The 24636-nt window shown below is 39.2% G+C and overlaps 1 protein-coding gene across 1 annotated transcript in view; it reads right to left on the bottom strand.

Annotated features, from left to right (window-relative positions):
• Positions 1–24636, bottom strand: part of kif6 (kinesin family member 6) — a gene marked incomplete at its 5' end in the record, with an annotated part of 110182 nt that overhangs the window by 20821 nt on the left and 64725 nt on the right. Inside the window, 2 exons of the mRNA XM_080784283.1 lie at positions 22141–22196; positions 23404–23506. Of these exons, the coding sequence (XP_080640409.1) occupies positions 22141–22196; positions 23404–23506 (159 nt within the window). The remainder of the gene's footprint in view (positions 1–22140; positions 22197–23403; positions 23507–24636) is intronic.

Raw genomic sequence — 24636 nt, 5'->3', positions numbered from 1 at the left:
CATATGTAGCAAACATCTTAGACGGGCCTCTCTCCCCTTGGGCTCAACCTCCTTCCAGTAGAAGGTCTCTGGACTGAATTTACACACGTCATTGAAGGTCTGTTTATCGTTGCAGCCACCGAATATGTATACAGCTCTCCCTTGTAGGTAAATGCTGAATGAAAGTAGCATCTTTCTGGAAGAATCTGTGCAGAAGATGTGTTGAAGATGTGTTGCCAGTGGTCGGCCTCTGTGTCAAACACTCTGATGGTGTTGTAGTACTGATCCCCCCCAAATACAAACATCTTTGTCCCGATGATGGTGAGAGAGTGACATGATGAACCAGGTGGGGGAGTTCCTCCGGTGATAATTAAAGACCAGACCATTTGCCGGTGTCCAACTTGTACATGTCGTCAGCGTGTCTATCCTCCATAGATAAACATGGTCGTCAACACAATCTGGTGATGAACATCACACACACGTTTGAGATGCACACACGGATGGTGAAATGCATTGGCCCAGCGTGTCACGTATAGCGTTGCAAACAAACAAGAAAGGTTCTCATATAGTGGGCCCCGGGGACGCCTCCGACCGAAATGATTGATAGTTGGGAACAAAATGGCAACTTACAAATCTGTAGCTCTTACATTTTGTATACTCTGGAGTTATGGAGGCCATGTGGCATAATACCTAAACCGTGGGGAAGAACCACTGCTGCAGCCACTTCAATTTGAACTTTACAGAAGCTCAAGTGTTTTGCGCGCACACCATTTATCAGGTCCTGCCGCCAAGTGGAACGTCATGTGATTGATGGTCCGGCTGAACAACCCTGCACGCTCTTCTATTATCTATTCCATTCCAATAATATCAGAAACAACTAGAAAAAGTGCCCTTCTGGGCACAGGTCTCCACCAGGAGCATAGGAGTGTGTGTGATGTTTGGCAAAATGTTTAGGAGTAATATAATATATATGTCTTTTTTTGTTTGTTTGTTTTTTGCAACAATGTTCTTCATTTTGTTGAGGAAATGCATGCAGAGCCAGATATAATTCTGGATGAGCAGCATTTTGTACAAAACGGGCCACTCCTGGAAGGCAATCTTAGCCAATCAGTGTAGAATCTGAGAAATCCAACAGACTCGTCTTGATCACATGACTACAGAGATCATGTGGACCGATTTGCATGAGATTTGGATGAAATCTGTGCGACTAACAAACAATGTGTTTTGCAGAAATCAGCCTCATGGTGGCGCTATAACTGGCAGATGTGGAGTGATGCAGGGAAAATGTTTTTCCATGGCCTCTAGGGAGTGTGCATATAAGATCGATGCAGTTATAGGTAAAACAGGAATTGCCCTGTTATAGCGCCACCATGAGGCTCATTTGGAAGGAAAAAAATTTAATGTCGTCCTCGGCCTAGTGGAAATGTTTCGTGTATAACTTCACGGAAATTGAACACTGTATTTGTGATGTGGCATTTTGTTCGAAACGGACCAATCATGTGAGCTTTGGAAGCCAATCTTAGAGATTGGAAAGATGGGAAATGGTGCAGATCCGTGTTGATCACCTGACTATGGAGATAGTGTATACCGAATTGTGTGATGTATGGATAAAATGTGTACGAGTAATCTGCAGAAATGTGTTTTGCCTAAATCGGCCTCATGGTGGCGCTATAACAGGCCGTTGAGGAATAGAGGTTCAGGTTGCCGTTGGGGCAGAGGTTCGTCATTGGCATCCAGGGAGTGTGTGTGCAGTTTGGCATGGATCGGGCCAACAGTGCCGGAGATTAGCTGGTAATGGACGGACGGACGGACACACACACACACACGGACGGAGTGCAAAACATACTCTCTCCCCAGGCCTTCGGCCTGGTGGAGACAATAAGCTCTCTGTGTTGAATATCTGCTGGCTGCCGCTCAAAACAACACGAGGATATCTCACTGATTGAAGTCAAAGCTTTCAGCAAATCACGGCTGAGCTACAACAGGCTTTTTGCGCACGTTTACGCGCACACGCGAGCCCCGCGTACTACACACATTAAAATAGGACTGGACCTAAAAGCGTGTGTGCGTATTCGCACAAAATCGCCCGGTTAAAAAGAAAAGCCAATCTACAAGCTTGTAGATCGACTATATGCTCGCCATTTGATGTACAACAAACTATATAGTTTGTTTTAAATGGTTAAATTGTCATTACCTCAAAGTAAAACAACTCTCAAACCTCACAAGCCGATCCGATCTTGACAGGCATGAGAGACATTCCTGTGAAAGAGTGATCGATTTGCGCACGTGTCGTCTGGTAGGCGGCGTGCGGTGCGCTCCCTGCAATCTTTGCTTTCAGCCCCTCCGGTCGGTCGCCCTTCCAGAGCGGGGCTGCGGACGAAGAAATAATACAAGAAAAACGCCGCAACGTCTTCCAAACCACGCAAGGGTTTCCCCCCACAACCGTCAGGAGACATGCCGTGGTCGTAAGGGAGGCCGGTTTCATGCTATAAGCCTCGACAAATATTTGCCAATTCCTGCGGCCCCGGAGGTTAAGCGCGATATGCCGCACCGATGACCACAGAGACATCCAAAGACCATCCATACTACTATGTATAAGTAGTATAATAGGGTGGGTGTTCACTACACTTTTTGGCCACTACCACTGGTGGCGCTAGTGAGCAATTAATGCATAATTTACATAATTAATTATGCAAATTAGTAATTAAAATAGATAGATATAAATAGATATAATTAGCATAATCATAAATAATAAAATATAAATATCCATAAATATCCATAAATATAATTAGCATATAATAGTTTATAATTAAATAATAATAAAAACTAATAATAGGTTATTTATAAATGCATGATGTGTGTGTGATTAGCTGATCTCATCTCTCTCTCTCCCTCCATGTGCCATGCCTCCCCAAAAGCCAGCAGAGATGCTGACTCGAAGGTGTGAAAAACAAACAAATGTAAATTTGTTTGTTTGTCACTGGGGCTGAGGTGGGGGGATGGGCTCCCAGTCTTTGTGGATTGCCATGGGCCAGACATGCAAATTAGATAAACAAGGGGGGATGGGTTCTAACCAGGTGCCAGACATGCAAATAAGATAAACAAGGGGGGGGATGGGCTCTAATCAGGTGCCAGGTGCGACATGCAAATTAAATGAAGAGCGGGGGTGGGTTGGGGGGATGGGCTCCCCCCTTTGTGGAATGCCAGGTGCCAGACATGCAAATTAGATAAACACAGAGGTGGGGGCTCCACTCTTTGAAGTGAATTGTATGCATAAATTAATCAAGTTAGGATTTAAATTCCATGGATTCCTTAAATTCCTTACATACATTGACAGTGGGTGTGTGATTCCACCTAGTGGTCAATATCTATATAAATATTTACACTGCAATACCATTTATGCCCTGATGTGATCTCAGTCATCTAGGGAAATGTTTTTCAATCATTGGTCTGGGGACCACCAGTGGTCCTTGAATGTAATTATTGTGTAAGTCAAGGATATCCCCCTAGTGGTCAATTTCTATATATATATATATATATATAATTACCCTGCAGTACCTGCTATGCCCTGATTTCAGTCACCTAGGGAAATGTTTTCAAGCAATGGTCTGGGGGGCTACCGATGGTCTTTGAGAGGGTTCAGGTGACCCTCCCCAGCTAAATCATGGATAGTTGGTAACCAAATAGTCTCCTTATAGATCTTTAACTCTATACTTTTCAAAATGTTGGGTCTTTGAATTTTGTATGTTTCATGGTGTCCTAAGGTGTATGGTTTATTGTCTGTCTTGTATTATTTTTTGGTGTTTTGTGTTGTGTCTTTGAATATTGTATGCTTCATGTGGTACTAGGTGTTTGGGTTATTGTCTGTCTTGTATTATTTTTGGTGTTTTGTGTTGGGATCTTTGAATTTTTTATGTTTCATGTTGTCCAAATGGGGTTGGGTATTGTAAATCTTGTATTATTTTTTGTGTTTTGTGTTGTGTCTTTGAATTTTGCATGCTTCATGTGGTACTAGGTGTTTGGGTTATTGTCTGTCTTGTATTATGTTTGGTGTTTTGTGGTGGGATCTTTGAATTTTTTTATGTTTCATGTTGTCCAAATGGGGTTGGGTATTGTAAATCTTGTATTATTTTTTGTGTTTTGTGTTGTGTCTTTTGAATTTTGCATGCTTCATGTGGTACTAGGTGTTTTGGGTTATTGTCTGTCTTGTATTATTTTTGGTGTTTTTGTGTTGGGATCTTTGAATTTTTTATGTTTCATGTTGTCCAAATGGGTTGGGTATTGTAAATCTTGTATTATTTTTTGTGTTTTGTGTTGCGTCTTTGAATTTTGCATGCTTCATGTGGTACTAGGTGTTTGGGTTATTGTCTGTCTTGTATTATTTTTGGTGTTTTGTGTTGGGATCTTTGAATTTTTTATGTTTCATGTTGTCCAAATGGGGTTGGGTATTGTAAATCTTGTATTATTTTTTGTGTTTTGTGTTGTGTCTTTGAATTTTGCATGCTTCATGTGGTACTAGGTGTTTGGGTTATTGTCTGTCTTGTATTATTTTTGGTGTTTTGTGTTGGGATCTTTGAATTTTTTATGTTTCATGTTGTCCAAATGGGGTTGGGTATTGTAAATCTTGTATTATTTTTGGTGTTTTGGGTTGTGTCTTTGAATTTTGCATGCTTCATGTGGTACTAGGTGTTTGGGTTATTGTCTGTCTTGTATTATTTTTGGTGTTTTGTGTTGGGATCTTTGAATTTTTTATGTTTCATGTTGTCCAAATGGGGTTGGGTATTGTAAATCTTGTATTATTTTTTGTGTTTTGTGTTGTGTCTTTGAATTTTGCATGCTTCATGTGGTACTAGGTGTTTGGGTTATTGTCTGTCTTGTATTATTTTTGGTGTTTTGTGTTGGGATCTTTGAATTTTTTATGTTTCATGTTGTCCAAATGGGGTGGGGTATTGTAAATCTTGTATTATTTTTTGTGTTTTGTGTTGTGTCTTTGAATTTTGCATGCTTCATGTGGTACTAGGTGTTTGGGTTATTGTCTGTCTTGTATTATTTTTGGTGTTTTATGTTGGGATCTTTGAATTTTTTATGTTTCATGTTGTCCAAATGGGTTGGGTATTGTAAATCTTGTATTATTTTTTTTGTGTTTTGTGTTGTGTCTTTGAATTTTGCATGCTTCATGTGGTACTAGGTGTTTGGGTTATTGTCTGTCTTGTATTATTTTTGGTGTTTTGTGTTGGGATCTTTGAATTTTTTATGTTTCATGTTGTCCAAATGGGGTTGGGTATTGTAAATCTTGTATTATTTTTTTGTGTTTTGTGTTGTGTCTTTGAATTTTGCATGCTTCATGTGGTACTAGGTGTTTGGGTTATTGTCTGTCTTGTATTATTTTTGGTGTTTTGTGTGGGGATCTTTGAATTTTTTATGTTTCATGTTGTCCAAATGGGGTTGGGTATTGTAAATCTTGTATTATTTTTGGTGTTTTGGGTTGTGTCTTTGAATTTTGCATGCTTCATGTGGTACTAGGTGTTTGGGTTATTGTCTGTCTTGTATTATTTTTGGTGTTTTGTGTTGGGATCTTTGCATTTTTTATGTTTCATGTTGTCCAAATGGGGTTGGGTATTGTAAATCTTGTATTATTTTTTGTGTTTTGTGTTGTGTCTTTGAATTTTGCATGCTTCATGTGGTACTAGGTGTTTGGGTTATTGTCTGTCTTGTATTATTTTTGGTGTTTTGTGTTGGGGATCTTTGAATTTTTTATGTTTCATGTTGTCCAAATGGGTTGGGTATTGTAAATCTTGTATTATTTTTTGTGTTTTGGGTTGTGTCTTTGAATTTTGCATGCTTCATGTGGTACTAGGTGTTTGGGTTATTGTCTGTCTTGTATTATTTTTGGTGTTTTGTGTTGGGATCTTTGAATTTTTTATGTTTCATGTTGTCCAAATGGGGTTGGGTATTGTAAATCTTGTATTATTTTTTGTGTTTTGTGTTGTGTCTTTGAATTTGCATGCTTCATGTGGTACTAGGTGTTTGGGTTATTGTCTGTCTTGTATTATTTTTGGTGTTTTGTGTTGGGATCTTTGAATTTTTTATGTTTCATGTTGTCCAAATGGGTTGGGTATTGTAAATCTTGTATTATTTTTTGTGTTTTGTGTTGGGTCTTTGAATTTTGCATGCTTCATATGGTACTAGGTGTTTGGGTTATTGTCCGTCTTGTATTATTTTTGGTGTTTTGTGTTGGGATCTTTGAATTTTTTATGTTTCATGTTGTCCAAATGGGGTTGGGTATTGTAAATCTTGTATTATTTTTTGTGTTTTGGGTTGTGTCTTTGAATTTTGCATGCTTCATGTGGTACTAGGTGTTTGGGTTATTGTCTGTCTTGTATTATTTTTGGTGTTTTGTGTTGGGATCTTTGAATTTTTTATGTTTCATGTTGTCCAAATGGGTTGGGTATTGTAAATCTTGTATTATTTTTTGTGTTTTGTGTTGGGTCTTTGAATTTTGCATGCTTCATATGGTACTAGGTGTTTGGGTTATTGTCTGTCTTGTATTATTTTTGGTGTTTTATGTTGGGATCTTTGAATTTTTTATGTTTCATGTTGTCCAAATGGGTTGGGTATTGTAAATCTTGTATTATTTTTTGTGTTTTGTGTTGTGTCTTTGAATTTTGCATGCTTCATGTGGTACTAGGTGTTTGGGTTATTGTCTGTCTTGTATTATTTTTGGTGTTTTGTGTTGGGATCTTTGAATTTTTTATGTTTCATGTTGTCCAAATGGGTTGGGTATTGTAAATCTTGTATTATTTTTTGTGTTTTGTGTTGTGTCTTTGAATTTTGCATGCTTCATGTGGTACTAGGTGTTTGGGTTATTGTCTGGCTTGTATTATTTTTGGTGTTTTGTGTTGGGATCTTTGAATTTTTTATGTTTCATGTTGTCCAAATGGGGTTGGGTATTGTAAATCTTGTATTATTTTTTGTGTTTTGTGTTGGGTCTTTGAATTTTGCATGCTTCATGTGGTACTAGGTGTTTGGGTTATTGTCTGTCTTGTATTATTTTTGGTGTTTTGTGTGGGGATCTTTGAATTTTTTATGTTTCATGTTGTCCAAATGGGGTTGGGTATTGTAAATCTTGTATTATTTTTGGTGTTTTGGGTTGTGTCTTTGAATTTTGCATGCTTCATGTGGTACTAGGTGTTTGGGTTATTGTCTGTCTTGTATTATTTTTGGTGTTTTGTGTTGGGATCTTTGAATTTTTTATGTTTCATGTTGTCCAAATGGGTTGGGTATTGTAAATCTTGTATTATTTTTTTGTGTTTTGTGTTGTGTCTTTGATTTTTGCATGCTTCATGTGGTACTAGGGGTTTGGGTTATTGTCTGTCTTGTATTATTTTTGGTGTTTTGTGTTGGGATCTTTGAATTTTTTATGTTTCATGTTGTCCTAATGGGGTTGGGTATTTCATATCTTGTATTATTTTTTTGTGTTTTGTGTTGTGTCTTTGAATTTTTTATGCTTCATGTGGTACTAATGTGTTTGGGTTATTGTCTGTCTTGTATTATTTTTGGTGTTTTGTGTTGTGTCTTTGAATTTTGCATGCTTCATGTGGTACTAATGTGTTGGGGTTACTGTCTGTCTTGTATTATTTTTGGTGTTTTGTGTTGTGTCTTTGAACTTTTTATGTTTCATGGTGTCCTAATGGGGTTGGGTATTGTATGTCTTGTATTATTTTCTGTGTTTTGTGCTGTGTCTTTGAATTTTGCATGCTTCATGTGGTACTAAGGTGTTTGGGTTATTGTCTGTCTTGTATTATTTTTGGTGTTTTGTGTTGTGTCTTTGACTTTTTTATGTTTCATGTTGTCCTAATGGAGTTGGGTATTGTATATCTTGTATTATTTTTGGTGTTTTGTGTTGGGTCTTTGAATTTTGCATGCTTCATGTGGTACTAATGTGTTTGGGTTACTGTCTGTCTTGTATTATTTTTGGTGTTTTGTGTTGTGTCTTTGAATTTTTGATGTTTCATGTTGTCCAAATGGGGTTGGGTATTGTATATCTTGTATTATTTTTGGTGTTTTGTGTTGGGATCTTTGAATTTTGTATGTTTCATGTGGTACTTCAAAATATTATATTAATACAACAGGCCGCCTGTTTGTATTAATAATATTTTGAAGTACCACATGAAACATACAAAATTCAAAGATCCCAACACAAAACACCAAAAATAATACAAGATATACAATACCCAACCCCATTTGGACAACATGAAACATCAAAAATTCAAAGACACAACACAAAACACCAAAAATAATACAAGACAGACAGTAACCCAAACACATTAGTACCACATGAAGCATGCAAAATTCAAAGACCCAACACAAAACACCAAAAATAATACAAGATATACAATACCCAACTCCATTAGGACAACATGAAACATAAAAAAGTCAAAGACACAACACAAAACACCAAAAATAATACAAGACAGACAATAACCCAAACACCTTAGTACCACATGAAGCATGCAAAATTCAAAGACACAGCACAAAACACAGAAAATAATACAAGACATACAATACCCAACCCCATTAGGACACCATGAAACATAAAAAGTTCAAAGACACAACACAAAACACCAAAAATAATACAAGACAGACAGTAACCCCAACACATTAGTACCACATGAAGCATGCAAAATTCAAAGACACAACACAAAACACCAAAAATAATACAAGACAGACAATAACCCAAACACATTAGTACCACATGAAGCATAAAAAATTCAAAGACACAACACAAAACACAAAAAAATAATACAAGATATGAAATACCCAACCCCATTAGGACAACATGAAACATAAAAAATTCAAAGATCCCAACACAAAACACCAAAAATAATACAAGACAGACAATAACCCAAACCCCTAGTACCACATGAAGCATGCAAAAATCAAAGACACAACACAAAACACAAAAAAATAATACAAGATTTACAATACCCAACCCATTTGGACAACATGAAACATAAAAAATTCAAAGATCCCAACACAAAACACCAAAAATAATACAAGACAGACAATAACCCAAACACCTAGTACCACATGAAGCATGCAAAATTCAAAGACACAACCCAAAACACCAAAAATAATACAAGATTTACAATACCCAACCCCATTTGGACAACATGAAACATAAAAAATTCAAAGATCCCCACACAAAACACCAAAAATAATACAAGACAGACAATAACCCAAACACCTAGTACCACATGAAGCATGCAAAATTCAAAGACCCAACACAAAACACAAAAAATAATACAAGATTTACAATACCCAACCCCATTTGGACAACATGAAACATAAAAAATTCAAAGATCCCAACACAAAACACCAAAAATAATACAAGCCAGACAATAACCCAAACACCTAGTACCACATGAAGCATGCAAAATTCAAAGACACAACACAAAACACAAAAAATAATACAAGATTTACAATACCCAACCCATTTGGACAACATGAAACATAAAAAATTCAAAGATCCCAACACAAAACACCAAAAATAATACAAGACAGACAATAACCCAAACACCTAGTACCACATGAAGCATGCAAAATTCAAAGACACAACCCAAAACACCAAAAATAATACAAGATTTACAATACCCAACCCCATTTGGACAACATGAAACATAAAAAATTCAAAGATCCCCACACAAAACACCAAAAATAATACAAGACAGACAATAACCCAAACACCTAGTACCACATGAAGCATGCAAAATTCAAAGACCCAACACAAAACACAAAAAATAATACAAGATTTACAATACCCAACCCCATTTGGACAACATGAAACATAAAAAATTCAAAGATCCCAACACAAAACACCAAAAATAATACAAGCCAGACAATAACCCAAACACCTAGTACCACATGAAGCATGCAAAATTCAAAGACACAACACAAAACACAAAAAATAATACAAGATTTACAATACCCAACCCATTTGGACAACATGAAACATAAAAATTCAAAGATCCCAACACAAAACACCAAAAATAATACAAGACAGACAATAACCCAAACACCTAGTACCACATGAAGCATGCAAAATTCAAAGACACAACCCAAAACACCAAAAATAATACAAGATTTACAATACCCAACCCCATTTGGACAACATGAAACATAAAAAATTCAAAGATCCCCACACAAAACACCAAAAATAATACAAGACAGACAATAACCCAAACACCTAGTACCACATGAAGCATGCAAAATTCAAAGACCCAACACAAAACACAATAAATAATACAAGATTTACAATCCCCAACCCCATTTGGACAACATGAAACATAAAAAATTCAAAGATCCCAACACAAAACACCAAAAATAATACAAGACAGACAATAACCCAAACACCTAATACCACATGAAGCATGCAAAATTCAAAGACACAACACAAAACACAAAAAATAATACAAGATTTACAATACCCAACCCATTTGGACAACATGAAACATAAAAAATTCAAAGATCCCAACATAAAACACCAAAAATAATACAAGACAGACAATAACCCAAACACCTAGTACCATATGAAGCATGCAAAATTCAAAGACCCAACACAAAACACAAAAAATAATACAAGATTTACAATACCCAACCCATTTGGACAACATGAAACATAAAAAATTCAAAGATCCCAACACAAAACACCAAAAATAATACAAGACAGACAATAACCCAAACACCTAGTACCACATGAAGCATGCAAAATTCAAAGACACAACACAAAACACAAAAAATAATACAAGATTTACAATACCCAACCCCATTTGGACAACATGAAACATAAAAAATTCAAAGATCCCAACACAAAACACCAAAAATAATACAAGACGGACAATAACCCAAACACCTAGTACCATATGAAGCATGCAAAATTCAAAGACCCAACACAAAACACAAAAAATAATACAAGATTTACAATACCCAACCCATTTGGACAACATGAAACATAAAAAATTCAAAGATCCCAACACAAAACACCAAAAATAATACAAGACAGACAATAACCCAAACACCTAGTACCACATGAAGCATGCAAATTCAAAGACACAACACAAAACACAAAAAATAATACAAGATTTACAATACCCAACCCCATTTGGACAACATGAAACATAAAAAATTCAAAGATCCCAACACAAAACACCAAAAATAATACAAGACAGACAATAACCCAAACACCTAGTACCACATGAAGCATGCAAAATTCAAAGACACAACCCAAAACACAAAAAATAATACAAGATTTACAATACCCAACCCATTTGGACAACATGAAACATAAAAAATTCAAAGATCCCCAACACAAAACACCAAAAATAATACAAGACAGACAATAACCCAAACACCTAGTACCACATGAAGCATGCAAAATTCAAAGACACAACACAAAACACAAAAAATAATACAAGATTTACAATACCCAACCCCATTTGGACAACATGAAACATAAAAAATGCAAAGATCCCAACACAAAACACCAAAAATAATACAAGACAGACAATAACCCAAACACCTAGTACCACATGAAGCATGCAAAATTCAAAGACACAACCCAAAACACCAAAAATAATACAAGATTTACAATACCCAACCCCATTTGGACAACATGAAACATAAAAAATTCAAAGATCCCCACACAAAACACCAAAAATAATACAAGACAGACAATAACCCAAACACCTAGTACCACATGAAGCATGCAAAATTCAAAGACACAACACAAAACACAAAAAAATAATACAAGATTTACAATACCCAACCCCATTTGGACAACATGAAACATAAAAAATTCAAAGATCCCAACACAAAACACCAAAAATAATACAAGACAGACAATAACCCAAACACCTAGTACCACATGAAGCATGCAAAATTCAAAGACACAACACAAAACACAAAAAAAATAATACAAGATTTACAATACCCAACCCATTTGGACAACATGAAACATAAAAAATTCAAAGATCCCAACATAAAACACCAAAAATAATACAAGACAGACAATAACCCAAACACCTAGTACCACATGAAGCATGCAAAATTCAAAGACACAACACAAAACACAAAAAATAATACAAGATTTACAATACCCCACCCCATTTGGACAACATGAAACATAAAAAATTCAAAGATCCCAACACAAAACACCAAAAATAATACAAGACAGACAATAACCCAAACACCTAGTACCACATGAAGCATGCAAAATTCAAAGACACAACACAAAACACAAAAAATAATACAAGATTTACAATACCCAACCCCATTTGGACAACATGAAACATAAAAAATTCAAAGATCCCAACACAAAACACCAAAAATAATACAAGACAGACAATAACCCAAACACCTAGTACCACATGAAGCATGCAAAATTCAAAGACACAACCCAAAACACCAAAAATAATACAAGATTTACAATACCCAACCCCATTTGGACAACATGAAACATAAAAAATTCAAAGATCCCAACACAAAACACCAAAAATAATACAAGACAGACAATAACCCAAACACCTAGTACCACATGAAGCATGCAAAATTCAAAGACACAACACAAAACACAAAAAATAATACAAGATTTACAATACCCAACCCCATTTGGACAACATGAAACATAAAAAATTCAAAGATCCCAACACAAAACACCAAAAATAATACAAGACAGACAATAACCCAAACACCTAGTACCACATGAAGCATGCAAAATTCAAAGACGCAACACAAAACACAAAAAATAATACAAGATTTACAATACCCAACCCATTTGGACAACATGAAACATAAAAAATTCAAAGATCCCAACACAAAAACACCAAAAATAATACAAGACAGACAATAACCCAAAACACCTAGTACCACATGAAGCATGCAAAATTCAAAAGACACAACACAAAACACAAAAAATAATACAAGATTTACAATACCCAACCCCATTTGGACAACATGAAACATAAAAAAATTCAAAGATCCCACCACAAAACACCAAACATAATACAAGACAGACAATAACCCAAACACCTAGTACCACATGAAGCATGCAAAATTCAAAGACACAACACAAAACACAAAAAATAATACAAGATTTACAATACCCAACCCCATTTGGACAACATGAAACATAAAAAATTCAAAGATCCCAACACAAAACACCAAAAATAATACAAGACAGACAATAACCCAAACACCTAGTACCACATGAAGCATACAATATTCAAAGACACAACACAAAACACCAAAAAATAATACAAGACAGACAATAAACCATACACCTTAGGACACCATGAAACATACAAAATTCAAAGACCCAACATTTTGAAAAGTATAGAGTTAAAGATCTATAAGGAGACTATTTGGTTACCAACTATCCATGATTTAGCTGGGGAGGGTCACCTGAACCCTCTCAAAGACCATCGGTAGCCCCCCAGACCATTGCTTGAAAACATTTCCCTAGGTGACTGAAATCAGGGCATAGCAGGTACTGCAGGGTAATTATATATATATATATATATATAGAAATTGACCACTAGGGGGATATCCTTGACTTACACAATAATTACATTCAAGGACCACTGGTGGTCCCCAGACCAATGATTGAAAAACATTTCCCTAGATGACTGAGATCACATCAGGGCATAAATGGTATTGCAGTGTAAATATTTATATAGATATTGACCACTAGGTGGAATCACACACCCACTGTCAATGTATGTAAGGAATTTAAGGAATCCATGGAATTTAAATCCTAACTTGATTAATTTATGCATACAATTCACTTCAAAGAGTGGAGCCCCCACCTCTGTGTTTATCTAATTTGCATGTCTGGCACCTGGCATTCCACAAAGGGGGGAGCCCATCCCCCCAACCCACCCCCGCTCTTCATTTAATTTGCATGTCGCACCTGGCACCTGATTAGAGCCCATCCCCCCCCTTGTTTATCTTATTTGCATGTCTGGCACCTGGTTAGAACCCATCCCCCCTTGTTTATCTAATTTGCATGTCTGGCCCATGGCAATCCACAAAGACTGGGAGCCCATCCCCCCACCTCAGCCCCAGTGACAAACAAACAAATTTACATTTGTTTGTTTTTCACACCTTCGAGTCAGCATCTCTGCTGGCTTTTGGGGAGGCATGGCACATGGAGGGAGAGAGAGAGATGAGATCAGCTAATCACACACACATCATGCATTTATAAATAACCTATTATTAGTTTTTATTATTATTTAATTATAAACTATTATATGCTAATTATATTTATGGATATTTATGGATATTTATATTTTATTATTTATGATTATGCTAATTATATCTATTTATATCTATCTATTTTAATTACTAATTTGCATAATTAATTATGTAAATTATGCATTAATTGCTCACTAGCGCCACCAGTGGTAGTGGCCAAAAAGTGTAGTGAACACCCACCCTATTATACTACTTGTATAGGCCTTTTGGTCCTCATTATATCACGAGTCTATAAGAGGGGCAAAGTATATCGTCGCCGTCCATTGGAAATGGAATGGAAATGTTACGGTTAAGGTTAGGCGTATAGTGTTAGGTTAGGCATTGTGTTTGTGAAGTTAGGGTCAGGGTAAAGGTTAGGTAAGGCATTGTGTTTGTGAGGTTAGGGTCAGGGTAAAGGTTAGGTAAGGCATTGTGTTTGTGAGGTTAGGGTCAGGGTAAAGGTTAGGTAAGGCATTGTGTTTGTGAGGTTAGGGTTAGGGTAAAGGTTAGAAAGGCATTGTGTTTGTGAGGTTAGGGTCAGGGTTAGGCATTCCGTACATCATGTACACTATGCGACTTGAATGTCAAGTAACCTCACGCTACAGAAACAGGAGATAGGCTCCTGCCCCAATTGGCCACATGGCGCAGAACCCAAGTCGGTTCCCAATGTTATAAGACATTCTTTAGCACCTAAGATGGGACACTTGATTAAACATAGCATGAGGATAAGGCTATACACGGACAGAATGGTTCTGCTGTCTACATCGTGTTCTCATGGAGCTGGCTCTTGCTCTGAGCGAGGAGAGCATTGTCTGGGACCACATGTCAAGGTAAGCACGCTGCATAAACCATTCTTACGAGCAGCTGACAACATTAGCCGTGCAAATAAATTACAGACACAATCACATCGTACGGTATGGCCCGGAGTGGTTTTGAATATTCACCCAGGCCTTTGGTGTCTGCTCACTTTACTATGCCCATAACGACTGCAGGCAAGGGAGAAATCCTTGGGACATTTCAACTTACCGAGGTGTTTATAGCTCACCCGTACAAAGCTGGAGTGATGCCATATTATCGTCTCTGTCGGGGGGGAAACCTCTTATGTCCAAAACTGTTTTCAGGATTCAAATTCAAAGGTATTAAAAGTAGCAGATCTATTGCTACTTTTGATGCTTTTGTGTTACGCTGTAGTATGATCAAGTATGACGTTAATTTACGATAAAATACAAAAAGTTAGAGTAAGGAGATAAAAGGTTTCCAGAAACCTCCTACTGTAACTCTACTGTAACTCCAACATTTTCATTTTTCATGTAAATAAAACAATATTTTATACTTTAAAACAATACTGCCACATCAAAGTTGGTATTGTGACTTCATATATTCTTGCATGAGAGGGGGAGAGGTGGTGGAGTTAGCTGCTTTAGCAGACAGTTTGAGGGTCCAATGGAGTTAAGAGGTTCCATTGTGGTCAAATGTACTCAGTAGCATCAACAGGTATATTTACAGAGAAAGGAGGGCTGGGGGCGAGGAGTTCAAGGAGTTAAACTATACTCATTTTTATTTTGAGGTTGAGCGGTTTGACTCAAATGGGTATGAAGCACAAACCGACGGTGAGAAATCGCTAATGTTACGGCCGCCAGCGCGCCAAATTAATTACATTTCTCGGCAGAAACAGACTGTATCAAATATTATGAGTTAAGAAACACTGTCTTCCAGTGACGTCATCAATGGGGAATCCATGTTAATACAAACGGCAGGCTTTCTATTCCTGAAAAAGTTCTATAATGGAAGCCATCGTTTAGGCGATAATGCAAATTTAAATACGATATATATATTTTTTTAAATCTTGTTTAGAAAAAAAATCTGCCTAACGATGATGCCACGGAAGACGGTGGCCACAGCCCTCCTATGAGACACATCACAGCTATTTTACCATGAAGTGAGGACCAGTGAGGACCAATTATACTGTATGAAGATAGGTTGAAGAGTGGTGAAGTCGTCATTTAATAAATAAGCTCAGGTCAGCCGTGGCGGCGGAAGAGCATGAAGGTGGGACAGCAAAGAGGTTAGCAGACGCTGCGAATAGGACAGCGCAGCATAAATCCCCACGCACATCTGGGTAAGACATCAAGGGACCCCAGTCGCCTGCACCCTCCACTGGCCTACAGTGTACTGTATGCTTCTTATCCGCTAAAACTGTACAATCCAGAGTGTCTTGCGGGAAGGTGAAATCACGGCTTGAACTCCGAGGACAAAATGAACACTGAGGATTGTACTGTGTATAGGCCTATACAGAAGATGTGCTGTACGTCACAGATTCCCATCTGAATAAACACACATCCCTCTGTCGGGTGGAAACCTTGTATGTCCCAAAACCTTTTCAGGATTCAAATTCAAAAATAGCAAAAAAGTAGCAGATCTACAAGCTTGCCGATCTTCTACTTGTGATGCAGGGCACTTAATTTATGACAAAAACACAAAACGTTACGGAGTACGGAGATGAGAGCTTTCTGACGCGGAGACCTTAGGGTTCTGGAACATATACTACGCCGCTCCGGTGGGACCGGATTCCGAAGCCATGCTGCACGCCGCGGCCAAGAACAATACTGGTAACGAGGGAACTGTTTAGGCACCGCCGGTCTCCACAGGGTATACCGCCTCACTCTCCTCCCAGCCTCTCCTCTGCCACTGACCCCTCACGCTGGGCACATCCATCAGACGGAGCAACACAAAGCCTTTGCCTATATTATGCTAAGTCTTTCCATGTTCTACATTAACCATGAGGCCATAGGTAGTGCAAAATTTCCGAGCGGGTCTTCCAGAAAAAAAACGGCGCGCGAAGGAAACACACTGAGCTAAATATATTATGGCACGACTTTTCCAGCCAGGAGAAGGCAACTACCTTCCACTATAAACACTGCCTCTCATCTAGGAAAAATGCGGCTCCCATGCCGTTAACATTGTAATAACATGTGACAGCATCACAAATGTTTCTGCTCTAGTCCGTTTTCCCCGCTGGCTCATTGAATAATTCATATACCAAAATGTCTATCTTTGCCCACAAAACCGTCTACCACAGCATAGCTTGGGCTGCAGCAAGTCTAAGTGTCTTCTCTCATTAATTCACAAAATACACTGTATGTCCAAAGCCTAGGTTTTGAAAAGTTAAAGCTGCAATGCGCAAGTAGTTTGTCCTCTCCTGACGGAGGGAGCTAATTGCAATGGGTATATCTGGGATTCGAATCTGAAGCCAAACATCTACCCGCCCACAGAAGGCCCCTTGGCCAGGGGAGATTATGGACTTACGGTATGAGCTTCAGGTGGGGCTACATGTCAATGGAAAAGTAGGGAGACCACCTGTAACCACTGCTGATGTACTCGTGTTATTGTATTAATATAAGTTTGACGTCCTCACCGAGACCCGAACAAACTGCTTACAAGACCGAATCCCCGCTTGGCCAGTGAAGATATTGTGCTTTACCTATGATTTTTAGGCAGTACTACTTGGCTCGAGGGAGAACACAGAGTGCAACATCTCTCAATATGGGTCTGGTTTTTAAAAACACTAGACTGAAGGCGCCGTGTCTACTGGGCTTAAAGCACTTCCAGGCGCCCGAGTCCAAAGTATTTTAGCCAGGGAAAAGCACCTTGCGTGCACGCCACGGCGCTGCACCTGCGAGCACATGGTGCCCAGCTCAAAAAACATCTTGGTGGACACGGGGGGGCCTATACGTGATGCCCATGGGCCTATACGTGATGCCCATGGGCCTATACGTGATGCCCATGGGCCTATACGTGATGCCCATGGGCCTATACGTGATGCCCATGGGCCTATACGTGATGCCCATGGGCCTATACGTGATGCCCATGGGCCTATATGTGATGCCCATGGGCATAACACCAGAAGGAGATCATTCCACCCCGTTCCCATGAACATGGGTACAAAAATGCTGCCACCAAAATGTGGAATGACCTCCCGAAGGACATAAAGATTCTCGACTCCCTACCCAAACTAAAACCTAATCCAATGACTAACCTGAAACAATGCCCGTGTGAAAAAGTGCCCATAGCATCCCGGGACCTAAGTTCTAGCTGTGAAGCGACAGCACCACCGATTACTGATGAATTGAATACAATGGACCACATCTGGCTTTTTGTTTTATCCTTTTAGTATTACATTTGACTGTGCTATGTACCGTTAATAACCGTGTTGATAAAGTAATGCATCAATCAAAAACCTTCCCAACACCATGGGGTCTGTCCTCCAACCACTGCACATAGAGTGGCACATTTAGACTGGCTATTGCAGCGTTAATGTTATTAAAAACAAAAAAGCCAATGTTGGTCATAGATTTTTTTTTTTTATGTTTGATAAGACACCACCTACTGATGTATGTCTGTAGTCAGCACCCTCACAGTCGCCACAGTCCGAGGCTGACGCTCCAGGATTCCAGCAGTGCTAATTTAAAAGTACGCTGGCATCTGTGAGCGGGTGACAGCCGAACGCTACTCAACCGCTGTGCGTGACACGAGGCAGTAATGACGCCAAAGCACTGGTGAGCGGCGAACTTATCCATTTCACTGGCATCTGACATGAACCGCAAACACACATTGCAAAGTATAACTGAAAAAAAAAAGAAAAAAAAAAAGTTATATATAAAAGAAAAGTTAAGCTTGCAATAGTAGATGCAAACCAGATCAAACCCTAATAATACCACGCTCATATTTTGAATTGTGATGACACGCTGGAAAATTCTCCCCGTTATATACGCGCTGAAATCATTTATGAGATATGATTTGTTATTGCTAGTCTGGTGGAGGAAGGGCCTTGTTTCTCAACAGTCCACTGAAAGGAACGTGACGGTGATTAAGACGGATCGTTGAGCAAACTGAACCTGAGACGCATGAAGGCTTCTCTGACTCTGTACTTTATACACAGTGAGAACAAAATCCTGTGTTCACTGTTCATTTATCCATTTGAAAGTCTGAAAGTGTAAGAAATGAAACCAAATGGACCCTTGTTGTAGGTCCATTTTTAATCTGTAACTTGTGATCTGTAACTTCCGTGTCAGCCTACCACGATTCCAACGTGGCTCTCCCGCGCGGTGAGGTCAAACATGGCGGAGTCAAGGGAGATAAATTGGGCTCATGAGCTTTAGGCAGTACTACTTAGTCAACATACATTGTGTCCTCCCAGAGACCAGGGTCTTAATTTCCCTATGGAAGGCCGCCTCCTCCAACAACTGAAGCTGTGCTAGTTCATAATTATTCAGTCACCAATATGTATGTAGGCTATAACATCATGCTATAATTCACTCAATGTGTGGGCCACGCCCATTCGCGTCAGGATAGATTTTCCGCCATTTTGACTTTTCTTCAAAACACACTTTTTGCTCTTCCACCTACAGCTTTTGTGCAAATCTCACAAAACAAACGGTACACATGATCTCTGGATCTATCCGATTAAAACACAATTAAAACACTAGCCTACGTGCGCCATAGCGAGACAGGACAATTCCCTCCCAATCAGTAATGTGATCTATTCCATCGCATTACCCTCAACGTCTGGTCCAGAGCCCCACCGAGGTTCTGTAGCTCTTGAGAGTTGTACGAAAGGAACCAAATGGAGCCATTAAGGATCCATTTCTACAGTCTCTCAGAGTTAAAAACTATAAACACAGAATTCACAGTGTAGATTTGGGGTATAGTTTAGTAACTAAAACTACCACACTATTTTGACTTTAGAAAAAAAAACATTAAAACATTAAAAACAACTTCTGGACAGCAGCTTTTTAAACAGCGAGGACTTCAGGCATACTGGTGTAGTGGTGGGCATAGGTCTAGATATGGAGTCATTAACCCATTTTGTGCGAGAACCCCTTTTGGGGTTAGCATTACGTTATGCTTTAGCTATTGAAAAATAGCAGATCTACAAGCTCATAGCGCGCCACCGAGTGGCGCGCTGCGAGCTTGTAGGTCTGCTATTTTTGAAAAATCGAAGAACGACTGACATAGAAACAGCTTTTTCAGAAAACGGTCAGGATGTAGGAGACATTTTTTAGAATCTGATCTCAGGTCAGAATGGGTCAACACCAATGCGTATATACGGGGGTGATCCTCGCACAACTCGCTGACAGAACAATCGACGCAACACTGAACAGGCCGACGCACTGACTGTGTAGCGGCTGGCGGTGTCGACGCGTTGACACACAGTAGTGCAGACACACCAGAGAGGACCTCGCGCGTTCCAAAGCGCTGGGGGTGTGGATTCCTTTTCTGGAGCGGAGCCTTTGGAATGGCTCGGCAGTGAGTGAGTGAGCGAGTGAGGCAGGCTGCATGTGGGGGGGGGGGGGGATGCCAGGCCCCTCAATCTGGCAGACCGGGCCCATACCTGTCAGGGACATAAGCCAGAAGAACACAGGCAGGGGTGGCGTTCTTACGGAGCGCTCGTAAAGACAAAAAAAAAAAAGGAGAAAAAAAGACAAAGCCAAAGCCAAAAGCCAGGGCCTGTAAAACCTGGATCGGAAGAGTGGGGTGGGAGGAAATCAGAATCCCTCTCTGTCCTGGAAAAGCTGCGGAATGTGCTGAACGACACTTTCTGTGCACTCTGAGGGAAACGGGACCCCACCGGTGATCTATTCGCTAAGGTTTCCCAGGCAGGTATACCATAGTAGTAGACCAAGGTGATCTATTCGCTAAGGTTTCCCAGGCAGGTATACCATAGTAGTAGACCCCGGTGATCTCTGGAGAGACTATTATCGGAGAGCCTGCGTGTTAACCCATTCGGACCTGAAATCAGATTAAAAAATTGTCTTCTACATCCTGACAGTTTTCTAAAAAAAAGCTGTGTTTCTATGTCAGTCGTCCTTCGATTTTTCAAAAATAGCAGACCTACAAGCTCGTAGCGCGCCACCGCTTGTACATCTACTATTTTTCAATAGCTAAAGCATGACATAATGCTAACACCAGAAAACACCAGAATGGGTTAATAGAAGGATAAATAAAAACAGCATTCCTAAAAAGACTAGCACCGAGAGAATGTTATTTGCTGTTAAGCATAATGATGCCGGCGGTAATGATGACAAATCATGAATAGTCAAGTTTTTATGTCCCGCACAGTTTCCCAAAGTGTGTGTGGAGCGATTTCCGGAATGCAGTTTACACCACGCACTGTGGACCATCAACCTCCTGGACACGTGTTGCACGTACATAGTTCACACGCTCTTGCTCGCAGACATGGTTTACCGTCTCTCACAACGACTCACAGCGAGTGGACACCAGATTATGCGCCGTGTTTTCCGTTTAACCCATTAAGACCCGATGCCAGACAGTTTTCTGATGTTTCTATGTCAGTGGTTCTCAAACTTTTTCATGTCAAGGACCCCTAAAATGATATTTGGCCGCAAACTACTAAATATATATATACACACACACACAGTATATATATTTACATTTTTATATAGTCAAATAAAATAAATCCCAGATTAAAAACAAAAAATAGCAGATCTACAAGCTCATGGCGCGTCACTTTGTGCCACGCTATGAGCTTGTAGATCTCCCATTTTTGAATAGCCAAAGTATAAAATAAAGTGGTTATAAATAATATAAAATTACACAGCTGCTTTCCCGGTTTTAATGTTCACGTGCGAGAAACTATAAGGACACAATTGGGAATAATATATATTTTTAAACACGGCCATTATTGCAGGTTGCATGCAACAACGGCAGTGCTCCCAGAGGGAATTAAGGAAATGCAATAAGAATGCTCCTACATTGAGTCCATATGCTGTGGCTCACGCTAGGCGTAGAGCAATGAAAGCGAAGCTCAGATTTGTGGTGCTGTGTGTTGGACGGGAAAGCTAGGTGACTTACTGACTCTGGCTCTGGCTTCATTCACGTGCTCCCCCAGCACCTTGGCCTCAGCAAACCTGAAAGCAATGAACAATCAGCCAATGAACATTGATCGGAAAAAGTAGTCACACAAGTCCGGACTTCAAAATGTACTCGAGTAAGTACAGTACAAAAGTGTGTATCGGCATCAAAATATACTTAAAGTAAAAGTACTCATTGCGCAGAATGTCCTATTTCACAAGTTAAAAATGTATAAAGCATGTTTTGAAATTAGCCGATGTATATAGTATAAATGTTTATAGTACTGAAGTGGTTAGTGTGTTTTGTAATAATAATCCAAATCTACAAAATAACCAGTACTTCAGGTAATTGTAGTGGAAATAGGACACACTCCAGTAAAGTACAAATTCCTCAAAATTATACTAGTTACTTTCCTTCACCAAAAAAAAAGGAAGAAAAAAAAATAAAGAAAATTCATTGACAGATCAAGCTCTTGGAAAAAGCTGACTCCACATGAAAACATATTTTCACGCGTTCTTGTTTTCCCACATAGGCTATTACTGAATTGAATCAGAGCTCGATCAATTTCATTTGGAAAGTATGCTTGCATGTTTCCTCGAAAATCGGTTTTCAGATTCAGACGGCTCTATCTGTCTTCATGGAACCTAAATGCAACTCTCACATGAGTTCTTTAACCACTTTCAATCTGACGTCTGCCTTTCAAACATCTTCACCACATTTCAGAAATAGCTCAAATGTCAGCTTATCGATTTAGACTATTTGTCGTACAGTGGCTACTGAAAATGTTAAAATAAACATCTGGGTGGCTTGGCTGCAACGACTTCACACCGACAATTCCCACCCAAGTAGCGCCTCTGTGAAGGACTGGCAAATCAAATCATGTTATTTCACCTTCTCATTTCATGACTACTGTATATATTTTTTAATTTCAATGGTAAGGAACCTGCAATAAAAATGCAGTTCCTGACCGATAAACTGTTTTAACAGGTGCAACGATGGCAAGAATCCCATTGATCCCTGTCCATAAAAAGAAACCATGAGAAAATATATTTAAAAGAAAATGTAACGTCAGCAAGAGTTTTCTTGTTTTAAGAAGTGTTTTAGGGAGCGCTCTTTCTCTTTCTCCCTCTCGTAGCGTCCAACATTTGGCGAAAATATCCGATCTAAAAGGCCCACGGCGCGAGCTTGTAGTTTTCGACGAAGACATTTGGTGTATGGCGAACACGGGTAGCTAACGGAAGTGCCCAATGAATGACCTCTGACCTTTGTTTGAGCACGGCTTTGTTGTCCTCTATGGTCAGACTGTCCTCGTGGTCCCGTCTGAAGACGTGGAAGGCCTCCTGCTTGCCCATGGACAGCTCTGGAGCTGACAGGAAGACAAGAGTAAGTACAAGTGATCAATACCGCAATAGTAAAAGTCCAGAATTCAAAGTTTGCCCGAGTAAAAGTACAATAGTGTTGGTAATAAAATGTACCAAAAGCAAAAGTACTCATTATGCAGAATGTCTCATATTTCAAGTTTTCAAATGTATACAAAAAAATATTTTGAAAATAGCAGATCTACAAGCAGTGACAATAGCTGTTCACACTACAGTGGATCAGCTATTTTCAAATGGCCGAAATATATACCGAAGTGTATTCATCAAAATCTACAACTCCACTCTACTACTTGAGTACAGTACTTGAGTAAATGCACTTACTGTAGTTACTTTACAACACTGGAAAATAACAGTGATCATCCCACGGAATCCTCAGCGTTATAGCCGAGGTCACAACTCAGTTATAACCCACTAACTACTATAGCCAAGATTACATGCTCGCAATGCTGATACAAAACATTGTATTGGCTTTTGATGATGTTCTCATCGTGGGAACAACAAAGCCCGATTTGTACTGTAGTTCCATGCTGGTGTCTGTCGTGCACCTAAAATGGCAGATCTGCAAGCTCACAACGCGTCACACTGCAGCACGCTGCAAGCTTTGCAGAGCTGCACTTGCACGCAACTAATCTGTAAATCAGGCGCAATGTTGTGCCAGGTCTTACTTTGCAGACTTTGTACAGTACGGCGTTGCTCTGAGAACTGTGGCATTTTCCCACAACCCAGGCGCTAACCTCCAATCTGGCAGCCAGATGCGCGCTAAAAGAGGCCCAAAGATACAGTTGACCTCCCACCTATCACTAATTACACAACTTAAGGACCATTACCCAGTCGTTCACAGTTTAGAGAGGACATAAACAGAAATCATAAACAACCTCTTTTGAACAGGTCAGCATTACAAAGCTGGCAACTTCCCACTAGTGTAAGCGAACTGGATGCTACAGGTGTGTGACGTGTGTCTTCAAACGCAAGCAACTCGTTGGTGGTTCAGTTGTTTACGGTTTACGGAGGTTTTTTTTGTTTTTTATTACAGCTAGATGCATTTTCTTCAGACTCTTCAGTCCTCTAATGAAATGATATGCACCACTGCTGTGGCTAAGTAAGTCAGCACAAAGTG

Source organism: Protomyctophum bolini, assembly GCF_963924005.1.
Source record: "Protomyctophum bolini genome assembly, chromosome: 15".
In the NCBI taxonomy this organism is placed as follows: domain Eukaryota; kingdom Metazoa; phylum Chordata; class Actinopteri; order Myctophiformes; family Myctophidae; genus Protomyctophum; species Protomyctophum bolini.
This window is presented reverse-complemented; position numbering and strand designations above follow the sequence as displayed.